The following is an 11,095-nucleotide window of genomic DNA, read 5'->3' as shown; positions in this document are numbered from 1 at the left end:
CGGTGACACGCACATGCAATTTTTGCCCGAGTGTCGTCATCAAGCCGCGTCAAGCGCGATTAACCAAAAAAAAAAAACCACGAGAAAGTTGTGATGTTGGTAGTTCAGTAAAAGTTGACTGGTTACAGTAATTTAACGAAACGGAGCTGGTTACGAAGATTTTGGCAAAGATTTTCTGACATTCATATCTAACAGCTCGAGACGATACGATTGTTCCTCGAGCCGTTGGGTGTTGCTGCGGACATGTCTCTGTTTCTAATGAACAGGTAGGTTCATAAACTCAGCTAGCACGTGGCTAAGTTAGCATCAGATCAGTGGAACCTTCAGGTCCGAGCCAGATAACCTGAATTTATATCAGACATAAACATGAATAACTATAACTTTTATAAATAAAGATGTTGGAAAAATTACTCATGGGGTTTGGTTCAAAATCAAACACATCGGACATTTTATTCTTGCAAGAAGGAGCAACGACATGCACCGTCAAAGAGAGGTGTCCAGCAGGGCTCGCCCCAGCCGGGCTCTACCCAGCCTGGTTTCCCCCAGCAGTCCTCTCCTCCGCCGTCCTCCTTTGCACTTTCTTCTTTTCTCTCAGGGCAGCATACAGTTGACAAACAGTTGACAGTCACCCCCATTCACTTTGTATCTGCTTTCGTATGGTAATACAGAGTTGGTTGTAGGTCACAAGATAAGGCCACAGGGGAGTCGTCAATTAAATGCGGAAAGAATCACTCGCAAATAAGACAGAAAATAAAGGAAACTTTTCGGAGCCTGCTTGACAAAGAGACTTTCCGGAGCCACAATGCAAACAAGAGGAAGAGACAAATCCTTTTTTTTTTTTTTTTTTTTCCATCAAAAGACTTCCTGATTTTGTCACGTGTGTCATGTCTTGTCCATGTTGTCCCAGGTACCTCGGGGAGGAGGAGGAGGACGGGAGCGTCTCCAAGGAGTCCCGGTCTCAGGCGTTGCTGGCCAAACTGCAGCAGAAGGCCAAAGAGAAGCAGAAGAAGAGTGAAGACCTGCCTGGAGATCATCTGGAGCAGAAGAGACGAGAGGAGCGCCGCAGGAAGAGGACGTCACCACCTGCAGCCGACGACATCAACGAGACGAAGAGGACGAAGAAGAGTGTAAAGGAGAGACCACAGAAGAAGAGTCCATCCGGTGGGTTGTTGTCGCTTTACCTCATGACATGTATGAAACCGAGCTCCTCAAAGGGTTTTGCCGCCTTTCCGTTCCTTGTTTTGGGTTTTCAGCCTGAACCTGGTGAAGCTGACACAGATGTGATGTGACGTCTCTGAGGATCCAGTCTGTGTGTTTGGATTTCAGGCGATCCGGTTGAAACTGTGTCAGAACCTCCTGGGGGAGGAGGAGCGGAGGACACAGGAGGACACAAAGAGGAGGAGGACTCACTAAAACAAAGCTCAGAGACCTCACACTCGGCGCCGGCCGGGTTCACAGTTCTGGGAGGCTTCGAGAGCCGACCGGTCCAGAAGGTGCACTGATCTCTTAGAGAAGAACCAGCAGGCCCGTGTTTCCCTCCACTCACGCTCATCTGTCCACAGGTGAACCGAGTCCTTCCTCAGTGGCTCGCTGAGCCTGATGTCATTCACAGAGACATCAGACGGCACCTTGTCCCCATCGCCGATGTCTCACCGCTGTCTCCTCACATCCTGAAAACATTACACACCCAAGGAATCATGGAGCTCTTCCCAGGTGAAGACACACAAACACACACACATATATGCATATACACACACACACACATGTACACATACATACATACACACACACTTCATTGGAATCATTTGAAACTGACACAAATAATCAGTTTGTTTCGTATTTAATACAAATCAGAATTTTCTTTTGATTTTTGATTCAACAGAATATTTAAAATAATAAAACCCAAACTGACCTTTGACCTCTTCTCCTCAGTGCAAGCGGAGGTGATCCCCGCCATCTTGGAGAGTGCAACGCAGGGCCTGCTGATTGGACGAGGTGGCTACAAGCCCAGAGACATCTGTGTGTCAGCCCCGACGGGCAGCGGCAAGACGCTTTCATTTGTCATACCTGTTGTCCAGGTGAGCTGCCACCATGTCTGGTAAATATGTAACATATCCATAAGATAACTCAGACTCTCCACAGGATGTACAAACAGCAGTGATGATGATGATGATGATCATGATGATGATGTGTTACAAACATCTATGTGTTAGTCCCGACCCGTCTTGTAATGCCACTTTGTACCAGTAGAGGTGACAATGAGTCATTGTAGCGTTCGGTCTGCTCTCAGTACAACATCAGAAGAAGTTGTATTTGGATCACAGACTGAATATAAGTCGTTGCTTCCAGGTCTGAAAAATGGTTCCGATGCAGAAGTGTCTTAAGCTGCAATACCACAGAGTGCCACTAGAGGTCGGCTCCAAAAAGCCTCCAGCTCCATAGACTCCCATTCAACTTCTCTCATCAAATACAAAGTGAATAAAATGTGTCCATCAGTTATCTCGGTGTTGTTAGCTAAAGTCACTCCTTCTTCTTAGTTTTCTGGAGGTCCATCTGAAAATAATCCCTCATTCATTAGAAAAGAAGATTCAAAAAGACCTGTTTTTGGGGGCATGTCTGTTTGATTGACAGGCCTGTGGTGCAGTCAGGTTACAGCTATCGGTGGGCGGGACGTAGTATATTCAGGTTTTCAGTCAGATCCACCGCTGGCTCCTCCCCCAGCTCGTCCAAATATGGTCACTTCCTGCTCCAAACCGCTCCGAAGTAGCAAGATGGTGACGGACAGAATCTGAACTGGAGGCTTCATAATGTTCATAAACCAACGGGTGAAGTCACTGATGGTTGACGGTTGGTCAAAACAAATTAATGACAGGCACCAGTTAAATTAAAAAAAAATCAAACTAATAACTACCAGCAGGACCAGAACACAACATTAGACACCCTAGTGACTCTCCGTCGCCCCCTCCTGTACAGAGCGGTATTACAGGACATACTACACCTTTTAAGCGGTGCGGGTGGAGGCCCTGCTGCATGTGTGAGGTGAAGATGTTGTTCTCCGTCAGGTGCTGATGGAGCGAGTGGTGTGTGAGGTGCGGGCGCTGGCCGTGTTGCCGACCAAAGAGCTGGCCCAACAGGTTAGAGCCTTTCGACCAATCAGCACTTAGGCTTTGAACCGCACATGCCGCTCACTCACACAGACGTTCTCCTGCGCAGGTGTACAAAGTGTTCTCCTGCTACACCGAGGGAACCGGCCTGAAGGTGGTGATGCTGGCTGGGCAGAAGTCCTTCGCTGCAGAGCAGGCCTCATTGTCAGAGCTCAGGTGAGACCCGAAACACCTGGAACAGTCAGCCATGTTGAAGTCCTTCTCACAGGTGTTTTTTTTACCTGCTGGAGAGAGAACAGAACCAGAACATCATTCAGACCTGAAGAACCGGGTTTAACCAGGACAGACAGACGTCCTCTACAGGTGTCCCCTCAGCACACGTCTCCCTGGACAAACACAAGCTCACTTTTATCTGATTGGTTGTCTTCCAGAGGGGGCGTGGCTCGCAGCCTCGCTGACATCATCGTGGCCACTCCGGGCCGACTGGTCGACCACATCAACAAGAACTCGGGCTTCTGTCTGGAACACCTCCGGTTCCTGGTGAGTCCTCTCACCTGTCTGTCCTCTCACCCATCTGCTGTCCTCTCACCCGTCTGCTGTTCTCTCACCTGTCTCCTGCGTCAGATCATCGACGAGGCCGACAGGATGATTGACAGCATGCACCAGTCCTGGCTCAGTCAGGCGGTGAAGGCCGTGTACAGACCAGGAAGTGGACCAGAACCTGGGTCCATGTTCAGGAGGACGGTGCCGGCACACATCACAGCAGCCAGGTGAGTCTGAGGGAGTCCTGCAGGACAGGTTTGACTGTAGACTGATGATGATGATGATGATGATGACGATGATGAAGACCTCGGTACCTCTTCCTCCTGTCCGTCTCCTCAGTCTGTCCCCTCCTCAGGTCCCGCTCCAGAAGCTGCTGTTTTCCGCCACACTCACTCAGAACCCGGAGAAGCTTCAGCAGCTCGGCCTCCACCAGCCCAGACTGTTCAGCTCCGCCCACTCCAGCACCACACCGGAGGCCGCCACCCAGAAACCAGACCGCTTCGACTTCCCCGAGGGTCTGACAGTAAGACGTGACCTTTGACCCCTCTGGCAGTGCAGGCTAACTGGTGAGTGTGTCTAACTCTCTGTGTCTGTAGGAGTATTATGTTCCCTGCACACTGAGCAAGAAGCCCCTCCTCCTCCTGCACTTCATCCTGAGGATGAAGCTCCGCCCCGTCCTCTGTTTCACCAACTCCAGAGAGACAGCACACAGGTGGGCGGAGCTCTTCACACACTCATCACATCTGTATACTTCCAACTGTCAGACTGCATAGACTTCACCTGTCTCCTCCTGTCTCCTCCTGTCTCCACCTGTCTCCACCTGTCTCCTTTCAGGCTCCACCTGCTGCTGCAGCTGTTCGGTGGTGTTCAGGCTGCAGAGTTTTCCTCCCGTCTGTCTCCTGCAGAGAGGAAGAGGACGCTGAGGGACTTTGAACAGGGCAAGCTCCAACTGTGAGTCTGTGTGTGTGTGTGTGTGTGTGTGTGTGTGTGTGTGTTTTTGTGTCCCTTCCCTGCTGTGTGTGTTAGATATAATCTGCGTTGTCCTCCTGAAGGTTGATCAGCACCGATGCAGCTGCCCGAGGCATCGATATCAGCGGGGTCAAATATGTGGTGAACTACGACGCACCGCAGTACGTCAGGACGTACGTCCACAGGTGAGCTGTCCATCATGTCTTCAGGTGGAGTCTGTCTCCATCAGCAACATCGGACTGACACTGTGTCCCCGCTCCTCTGTCTCTGCTCAGGGTTGGAAGGACGGCGAGAGCAGGGAAAGCTGGCCTGGCCTTCACCTTCCTGCTGAGCGTACAGGTAGGATCCATTACAGGTGAAAGGTCTGTGAGAAGTGTCGGGTGTCTACAAACTGTCCACTGTCTGTCCCTGCTCAGGAGAAGAACTTCCTGCAGATGGTGGTGGACGCAGGAAGTCCCGGGATTCAGAAGCAGATGGTGAAACCGCAGAACCTCAAGAGTCTGGAGGTCCAGTATGAAAGAACCCTGCAGGAGCTCGCTGATGTCATCAAGGTACCACCTGACACACCTGAGAGCACGATGACGGACAGGGAACCAGCTGTTATTAAACCTGAATTAAACCAGCTGTTATTAAACCAGCTGTTAATAAATCATCTGTTATTAAACCTGAATTAAACCAGCTGTTAATAAATCTGCTATTAAACCTGAATAAACCAGCTGTTAATAAATCATCTGTTATTAAACCTGAATTAAACCAGCTGTTAATAAATCATCTGTTATTAAACCTGTTTCTCTCTACAGGGTGAGAAAACCAAACAATGAAGCAGCACTGGAGTTCTCCTCTGAGCTGACATCAGCGGGATGGGACACGTGTGTGTGCGTGTGTGTGTCCTGTTGGAGAAATATTCTGAAAAGACACTGATGATGTCAGAATAAATAAATATTAAACATCTCATGAGTTTGACTCGTCTCATAAACACTGATTATCAGTCTTCACTGTATTATTAGGAGGGGGGGGGACCTCCTGCAATGAAATTAAAAAGTGTTAACACATGGTGAAGTTAATCGTATTTTTGAAAAGGCTGGCACTAGATTGGATCAGAGGGAGGGACACACTGCCTGATTGGTTATGTTGAGGTTAAGCTTAAGAACCAGTTGAAGTGAAACAACCAATCAGAGGCTCGTCCCTCCGACTGATCCAATGTCACTGTTCAGCTGCTCTGCTCAGTCTGATGTCAGAGTTCTGTTGGGAGGTCCAAAATAAATCAGAGCTGCAGACGGTGGTCATTTTTATTCTCCATCAATGATGGTGAAAAAAAACTGTCCCAAGAGGACATCCCCTCAGGGACCGTCTTCGATGGACAACGGTACAAGACAGAAGAGCTTCGCGTCCATCCAGTGGACATCCGGAGTGTGTCCAACCTGTGCACTGGTCACGCGCACGCACGCACACACACTGTGTCTCTATCTCAGTGAGACATCAGTCCCACTTGGATGTCCTCCTCCTCATGTGTCTCTCCCCCTGGCTGTCGACTGTCTCGTACAGCTGCTGGTCGTTCTCCTTCATGGCGTGCAGGTAACCAAGGTAACCGACACACAGGGTGATGGTCACCAGGCCGAACACCATCACAGGCTTGTTCTGAGGACAGTCATCAGATTCATGTTTATGTTTCACAGCTGTCAATTATCAAACAGCTGTGATGATGATGATGATGATGATGAAGAGTCTTACCGGTTTGACGAAGAGTTCCGGGTTGAAAGCTCTGAACAGGGTGCTGGTCTGAGCCCCTCGCAGCCCCTGCGTCCTGAAGCCTTTCTCCCCGGGACTCGGGTTCCCTTTTGCAGCCTCTTTATCCGCCATGTCGGCTCGAGCCACCGCACACGGAGCTGCTGGGAGAAGAAGTCTTGATGAAGGTGAGAAAGATGATCGCAGCGCGGACACTAAACTGTCAGACGGAGCGCGGCCATGTTGACAGACGAGTGTGAAGAAGAGAGTGACGGAGAGGGTTTGTCGGGTCACAGCGCCCCCTCCCGCGGTGAGGAGGGTGTTGACATGAACAACAGCGGAGGAAGAGGAGGATTTTATTAAACTGAGAAATACTTTTTACTGTGGAAAGGAAAAAACATAAAAACAAAAAAAAGATTAATAACAGTTACTCAAACCCAAAGTAGTTTATCTTTAATCTGCTGCTCGTGTATCTTGATGAAGTGCAGAAACACTGAAGCACATCAGACACATTTCAATGGGGAATCTTCACTGTGATTAATGATAACTGTTCTGTCCACCAGAAGACGTGTCTGCTTCAGATGGAGGTCACAGCAGTTCACTTCGAGGGTTTAGGTCTCTGCACAATGTGGGCGGGGCCACTCAGGCTAAGGGCGGGGCCACAGTGTGTGTAATGTTTGTAGGGGATGCTCTCTCTGTGACACTTTTCTGTCAACACCACAGACTGTATGTAAAAGAGTTCGTATCTTCCAGGTCCGAAAAATGAGATCGATGCAGAAGTGCCTTAAACTGCAATACCACCGAATGCCACTAGAGGTCGGCTCCAAAAAGCCTCCGGCTCCATAGACTTAATGGAGCACATCACAAGATGCTACCAGTGAATTTATATTTCCGGTTGTTCCTTCCTGACTGATGACTTTAGCTTCAGAGCTGCTGGTTGGTTTCTGGGGGATGTGATGACATCATCATGTATTGGGGGGGTCAGTATGGGCCCATCAGTACATTTGTGTCCCCGGCCCTTCAGGAAGTTGATCCAGCCATGATGAGGGTGGAGACACTAGGAACACAGGAGAGGCTCATATGTTTTATTCATCCAGTAACATGATCCCTCCTCTCATCAAAGATACATGGACCGGTCCAGGAGAAGCTGACCCACACCTGCTGCTTTGTGTATGTGTCGTCGTCCCCCCCCCTCCCGCCTCCCGACACACAGGAAGCACACAGTATTTGCATTATCCAGGTGCCGTGTGTGTCCACGCCCACTGCCTGTCCCCCAGGTGATCTGGAGGACATCGCAGAGGACTGGAAACAGGCAGGTGAGAACACACTGCTGCTTCTGGTTCTGAGATACCGAGCGGTACCGAGCAGGCAGCACCGGCTGTCACCAAGGAGAGACACCACCACAGGTAAGTCATCTGTCACCTCTGATTCATGAGACATAGGAGTCTGATCTCCGAGGCAACCACCATAAGATCAGATCAGATAAGAATACAGGTAGGAAAAGAAATACAAATAAACATGCACTGAAAAATAATTTAAGAAAAACTGTTAAGAAAAAGCTATATACACAAAATAAATAAATAAATACTACATTGTAGGTGATAAAAAAAAAAAAAAGTATTGTTAAATGTAAATTCAGACTGAGTCGGTGCATCCTGATACTCATCAGATTCTCTCACCTGGTAACCGGGTATATAGTGTAATCACCTGGTAACCAGGTACATACTGTAAACACACTTGTTACTGTGTTGTAACAGTGAAGGAAGACGTGAATCCCTGATGTTCAGATATGATACCAAACATCTGTGTTCAACGTGCAGGACAACAAACATCCATCCATCCAGGCACAGAACAACCAGTCCGTTGAAACCTGAAGTCATTTTAAGATGTGGAAATGAGCTCCAGTGCAGCTCTGCTTCACAGAATCTGTCGACCCAGGTCCTGTCCAGTCAGCTGACCCGGGTCGGACGTGGTGGATGTTTCTAATTCATGTAGTTTATGATCCATTTTTTTTACATGGTTCATACCTGACAACATTTAGGTTTCAAAGCACACAACAAACATAATTTTCCATTAATAGTTATTATCTGTGAACATAATATTAATAGTGTTTGTGTTCTGAGTAGCAGATAGGAGCAGAAACACTTCGGTCAAACTCTGATTACATCTACAGACAGATTCGGGTTTTTTAGGTGCTGACACTGCAGTTTGACTTCAGTTTATTCAGCAGTGAACCGGTCTGACAGCACAGAGCAGCTGCACACACACACACACACACACACACACACACACACTGAACACAATGTCATCCTGTGTGACTGCAGCCTGAATCAACAAGTGTGTGTGTGTGTGTTTTAAAGACAGCCAAGATGACAAACACACACAAGTCGATCCATGAATGATGATTATTCATGATGAAGTTTGAAGGTCATTTTATTTACAGGAGTTTCCTGAGAGAAACAACACGGTGTTGACAAAGTGTTGACAGGTGGGACTGTTGGAAATAAATATCTACAACTCCACGAGGTCGTCACCTGGAACAGTGTAGAGTTCAGAGAGTCTATTAAAGCACCAACTCAGCACCGTACAGAGGAACAACTGTTGATGTTGTTCTCTAACTATTGATGTTCTCTGATTGTTGATGTTGTTCTCTAACTGTTGATGTTGTTATCTGACGGTTGTTGTTATCTAACTGTTGATGTTGTCCTCTAACTGTTAATGTTGTTCTCTCTGACTGTTGACGTTCTCCAACTGTTGTTCTGACTGTTGATGTTGTTCTCTGTTGATGTTGTTCTCTCAGACTGATGTTATTCTGTAACTGTTGATGTTGTTCTCTGACTGTTGATGTTCTCTGAATGTTGATGTTGTTCTCTGACTGTTGATGTTGTTCTCTAACTGTTGATGTTGTTATCTGACTATTTTTGTTATCTAACTGTTGATGTTGTCCTCTAACTGTTAATGTTGTTCTCTGACTGTTGACGTTATCCAACTGCTGTTCTGACTCTTGATGTTGTTCTCTGTTGATGTTGTTCTCAGACTGATGTTGTTCTCTGACTGTTGATGTCGTTCTCTAACTGTTGATGTTATTCTCTAACTGTTCTCTAACTGTTGATGTTGCTCTCTGACTGTTGATGTTATCTGTTGATGTTGTTCTGTTGACGTTGTTCTCTAACTGTTGATGTTATTCTCTAACTGTTGATGTTGTTCTCTGACTGTTGATGTTGTTCTCTCAGACTGATGTTGTTCTCTAACTGTTGATGTTGTTCTGACTGTTGATGTTGTTCTCTGACTGTTGTTGTTCTCTGACTGTTGATGTTATTCTCTCAGACTGATGTTGTTCTCTGACTGTTGATGTTATTCTCTAACTGTTGATGTTGTTCTCTGACTGTTGATGTTATTCTCTAACTGTTGATGTTGTTCTCTAACTGTTGATGTTGTTCTCTGACTGTTGATGTTGTTCTCCGACTGATGTTGTTGTTCCCTCCCATTACTGCTGCTCTGCTGTGACAGATCGGAGGAAGATGAACTGGGGTTTCCTGGAGAGCGTCCTGAGTGGAGTGAACAAGTACTCCACTGCGATCGGACGCGTCTGGCTGTCGGTGGTGTTCCTCTTCAGGATCCTGGTGTACGTGGCGGCGGCCGAGCAGGTGTGGAAAGACGAGCAGAAGGACTTTGTGTGCAACACGCAGCAGCCGGGCTGCGAGAACACCTGCTTCGACCACTTCTTCCCCATCTCGCAGGTTCGCCTGTGGGCCCTGCAGCTCATCATGGTGTCCACCCCATCCCTGCTGGTGGCGTTGCACGTGGCCTACAGGGAGCACCGCGAGGCCAAGCACAAGAGGAAACTGTACCTGGACAAGGGCAGCATCGACGGAGGCCTCTTCTGCACCTACACTGTCAGCCTGGTCTTCAAGACGGCCTTCGAGTTGGGCTCGCTGCTCGCTTTCTACTTCCTGTACAACGGCTTCGAGGTGCCCATCCTGCTGAGGTGCAGCCAGAGTCCCTGCCCCAACACGGTGGACTGCTTCATCGCCAAAGCCACAGAGAAGAAGGTCTTCCTGTATATCATGGGCTGCACCTCCATCCTGTGCATCGCCCTGAACCTGGTGGAGCTCCTGTACATCGTGTGGAAGCAGTGGTGGAAGTGTTTCAGCAAGCGCTACGCCCCCGTGAAGACGGCGACTGTCAGCCGCAGCCCGCCACCCATTTCCATCATCAACGAGTTCACCTCAGCTGAACCCGCAGCACACACACAGGTCTGCAGCTCAGAGCCCGAACCCGCAGCTGCAAACCCGCCCGACCAGTCCTGATGGGCTGGGACTGGCCCACACACGGAAACCATAGGGACAGAATAGTTCAACATAAAAAAATATTCTTTATGGGACACTTCAGCCTGTCAGTATGAAGTGAAGCGATTTGGTGAGTTAACTTAAAATTAAGTCTTACGTTTTGTAATACCACTTTGGAAGTTAGGAGGCGATAGTGAGTTTCGTATGTTTGCATTTCAAAGTTGACATTTTTATGAACTAGAGTTTATCTACAAATAAAGTGACCTGGGTATATCAGTCTATGTTTATGTTGTAGTTTGGTAATCTCCATTTTATAAAGGCCTTCATAAAAAACAACAACAAAAAAAACCAGGCAGTTAAACCATCATGTTTTTGTGTCAACAGTTTGTGATGTCATCAGCTCCATTTTAAATTGTCCAAACATTTGACCTCTGACCTTCCACACCACGCCGTCATACACAACCT

At 47.9% G+C, this 11,095-nt stretch overlaps 3 protein-coding genes across 5 annotated transcripts; 2 read left to right on the top strand and 1 right to left on the bottom strand.

Moving 5' to 3' along the window:
• Positions 1–53: 53 nt before the first annotated feature.
• On the top strand, positions 54–5,628 carry ddx51 (DEAD (Asp-Glu-Ala-Asp) box polypeptide 51). 2 transcript variants are annotated; one of them, XM_069161690.1, is made up of 16 exons: positions 54–266; positions 908–1,161; positions 1,327–1,493; positions 1,563–1,713; positions 1,933–2,078; positions 3,063–3,134; positions 3,214–3,320; positions 3,536–3,644; positions 3,729–3,874; positions 3,987–4,170; positions 4,244–4,359; positions 4,482–4,598; positions 4,700–4,801; positions 4,892–4,955; positions 5,033–5,167; positions 5,417–5,624. In XM_069161690.1, exons 1-16 carry the CDS (start codon positions 244–246, stop codon positions 5,435–5,437), a joined length of 1,914 nt encoding a protein of 637 aa, XP_069017791.1. In that variant the 5' UTR covers positions 54–243; the 3' UTR covers positions 5,438–5,624. The 2 variants fall into 2 exon arrangements, with proteins under 2 accessions (XP_069017791.1, XP_069017790.1); XM_069161689.1 differs by having other exon boundaries at positions 3,536–3,874; positions 5,417–5,628.
• Positions 5,629–5,891: 263 nt separating this feature from the next.
• Positions 5,892–6,612, bottom strand: smim8 (small integral membrane protein 8). Its single transcript, XM_069161691.1, has 2 exons — positions 6,348–6,612; positions 5,892–6,254 (listed from the first exon to the last, which is right to left on the bottom strand). Exons 1-2 carry the CDS (start codon positions 6,474–6,476, stop codon positions 6,096–6,098), a joined length of 288 nt encoding a protein of 95 aa, XP_069017792.1. The 5' UTR covers positions 6,477–6,612; the 3' UTR covers positions 5,892–6,095.
• A 672-nt stretch (positions 6,613–7,284) lies between these two features.
• gjb7 (gap junction protein beta 7) lies at positions 7,285–10,906 on the top strand. 2 transcript variants are annotated; one of them, XM_069161655.1, is made up of 2 exons: positions 7,285–7,657; positions 9,852–10,906. In XM_069161655.1, exon 2 carries the CDS (start codon positions 9,863–9,865, stop codon positions 10,649–10,651), a length of 789 nt encoding a protein of 262 aa, XP_069017756.1. In that variant the 5' UTR covers positions 7,285–7,657; positions 9,852–9,862; the 3' UTR covers positions 10,652–10,906. The 2 variants fall into 2 exon arrangements, with proteins under 2 accessions (XP_069017756.1, XP_069017755.1); XM_069161654.1 differs by having other exon boundaries at positions 7,285–7,747.
• The last annotated feature ends 189 nt before the right edge of the window (positions 10,907–11,095 follow it).

Source organism: Embiotoca jacksoni, unplaced genomic scaffold (genome assembly GCF_022577435.1).
Source record: "Embiotoca jacksoni isolate LCO1_2020_lvr unplaced genomic scaffold, fEmbJac1.0.p SCAF_29, whole genome shotgun sequence".
NCBI lineage: Eukaryota > Metazoa > Chordata > Actinopteri > Embiotocidae > Embiotoca > Embiotoca jacksoni.
The sequence above is the reverse complement of the archived record's forward strand: the minus strand, read 5'-3'. Positions and strand labels throughout refer to the sequence as shown.

Excerpts from the sequence above, each read along its gene's own strand:
- smim8 (XM_069161691.1), bottom strand. The coding sequence starts at position 6,476 with ATGGCGGATAAAGAGGCTGCAAAAGGGAACCCGAGTCCCGGGGAGAAA. Across the intron at positions 6,255-6,347 it reads CGGAACTCTTCGTCAAACCG|AACAAGCCTGTGATGGTGTT; the intron begins GTAAGACTCTTC and ends GACTGTCCTCAG.
- gjb7 (XM_069161655.1), top strand. The coding sequence starts at position 9,863 with ATGAACTGGGGTTTCCTGGAGAGCGTCCTGAGTGGAGTGAACAAGTAC.
- ddx51 (XM_069161689.1), top strand. The coding sequence starts at position 244 with ATGTCTCTGTTTCTAATGAACAG. Across the intron at positions 2,079-3,062 it reads TTGTCATACCTGTTGTCCAG|GTGCTGATGGAGCGAGTGGT; the intron begins GTGAGCTGCCAC and ends GTTCTCCGTCAG. Across the intron at positions 4,599-4,699 it reads GAACAGGGCAAGCTCCAACT|GTTGATCAGCACCGATGCAG; the intron begins GTGAGTCTGTGT and ends GTCCTCCTGAAG.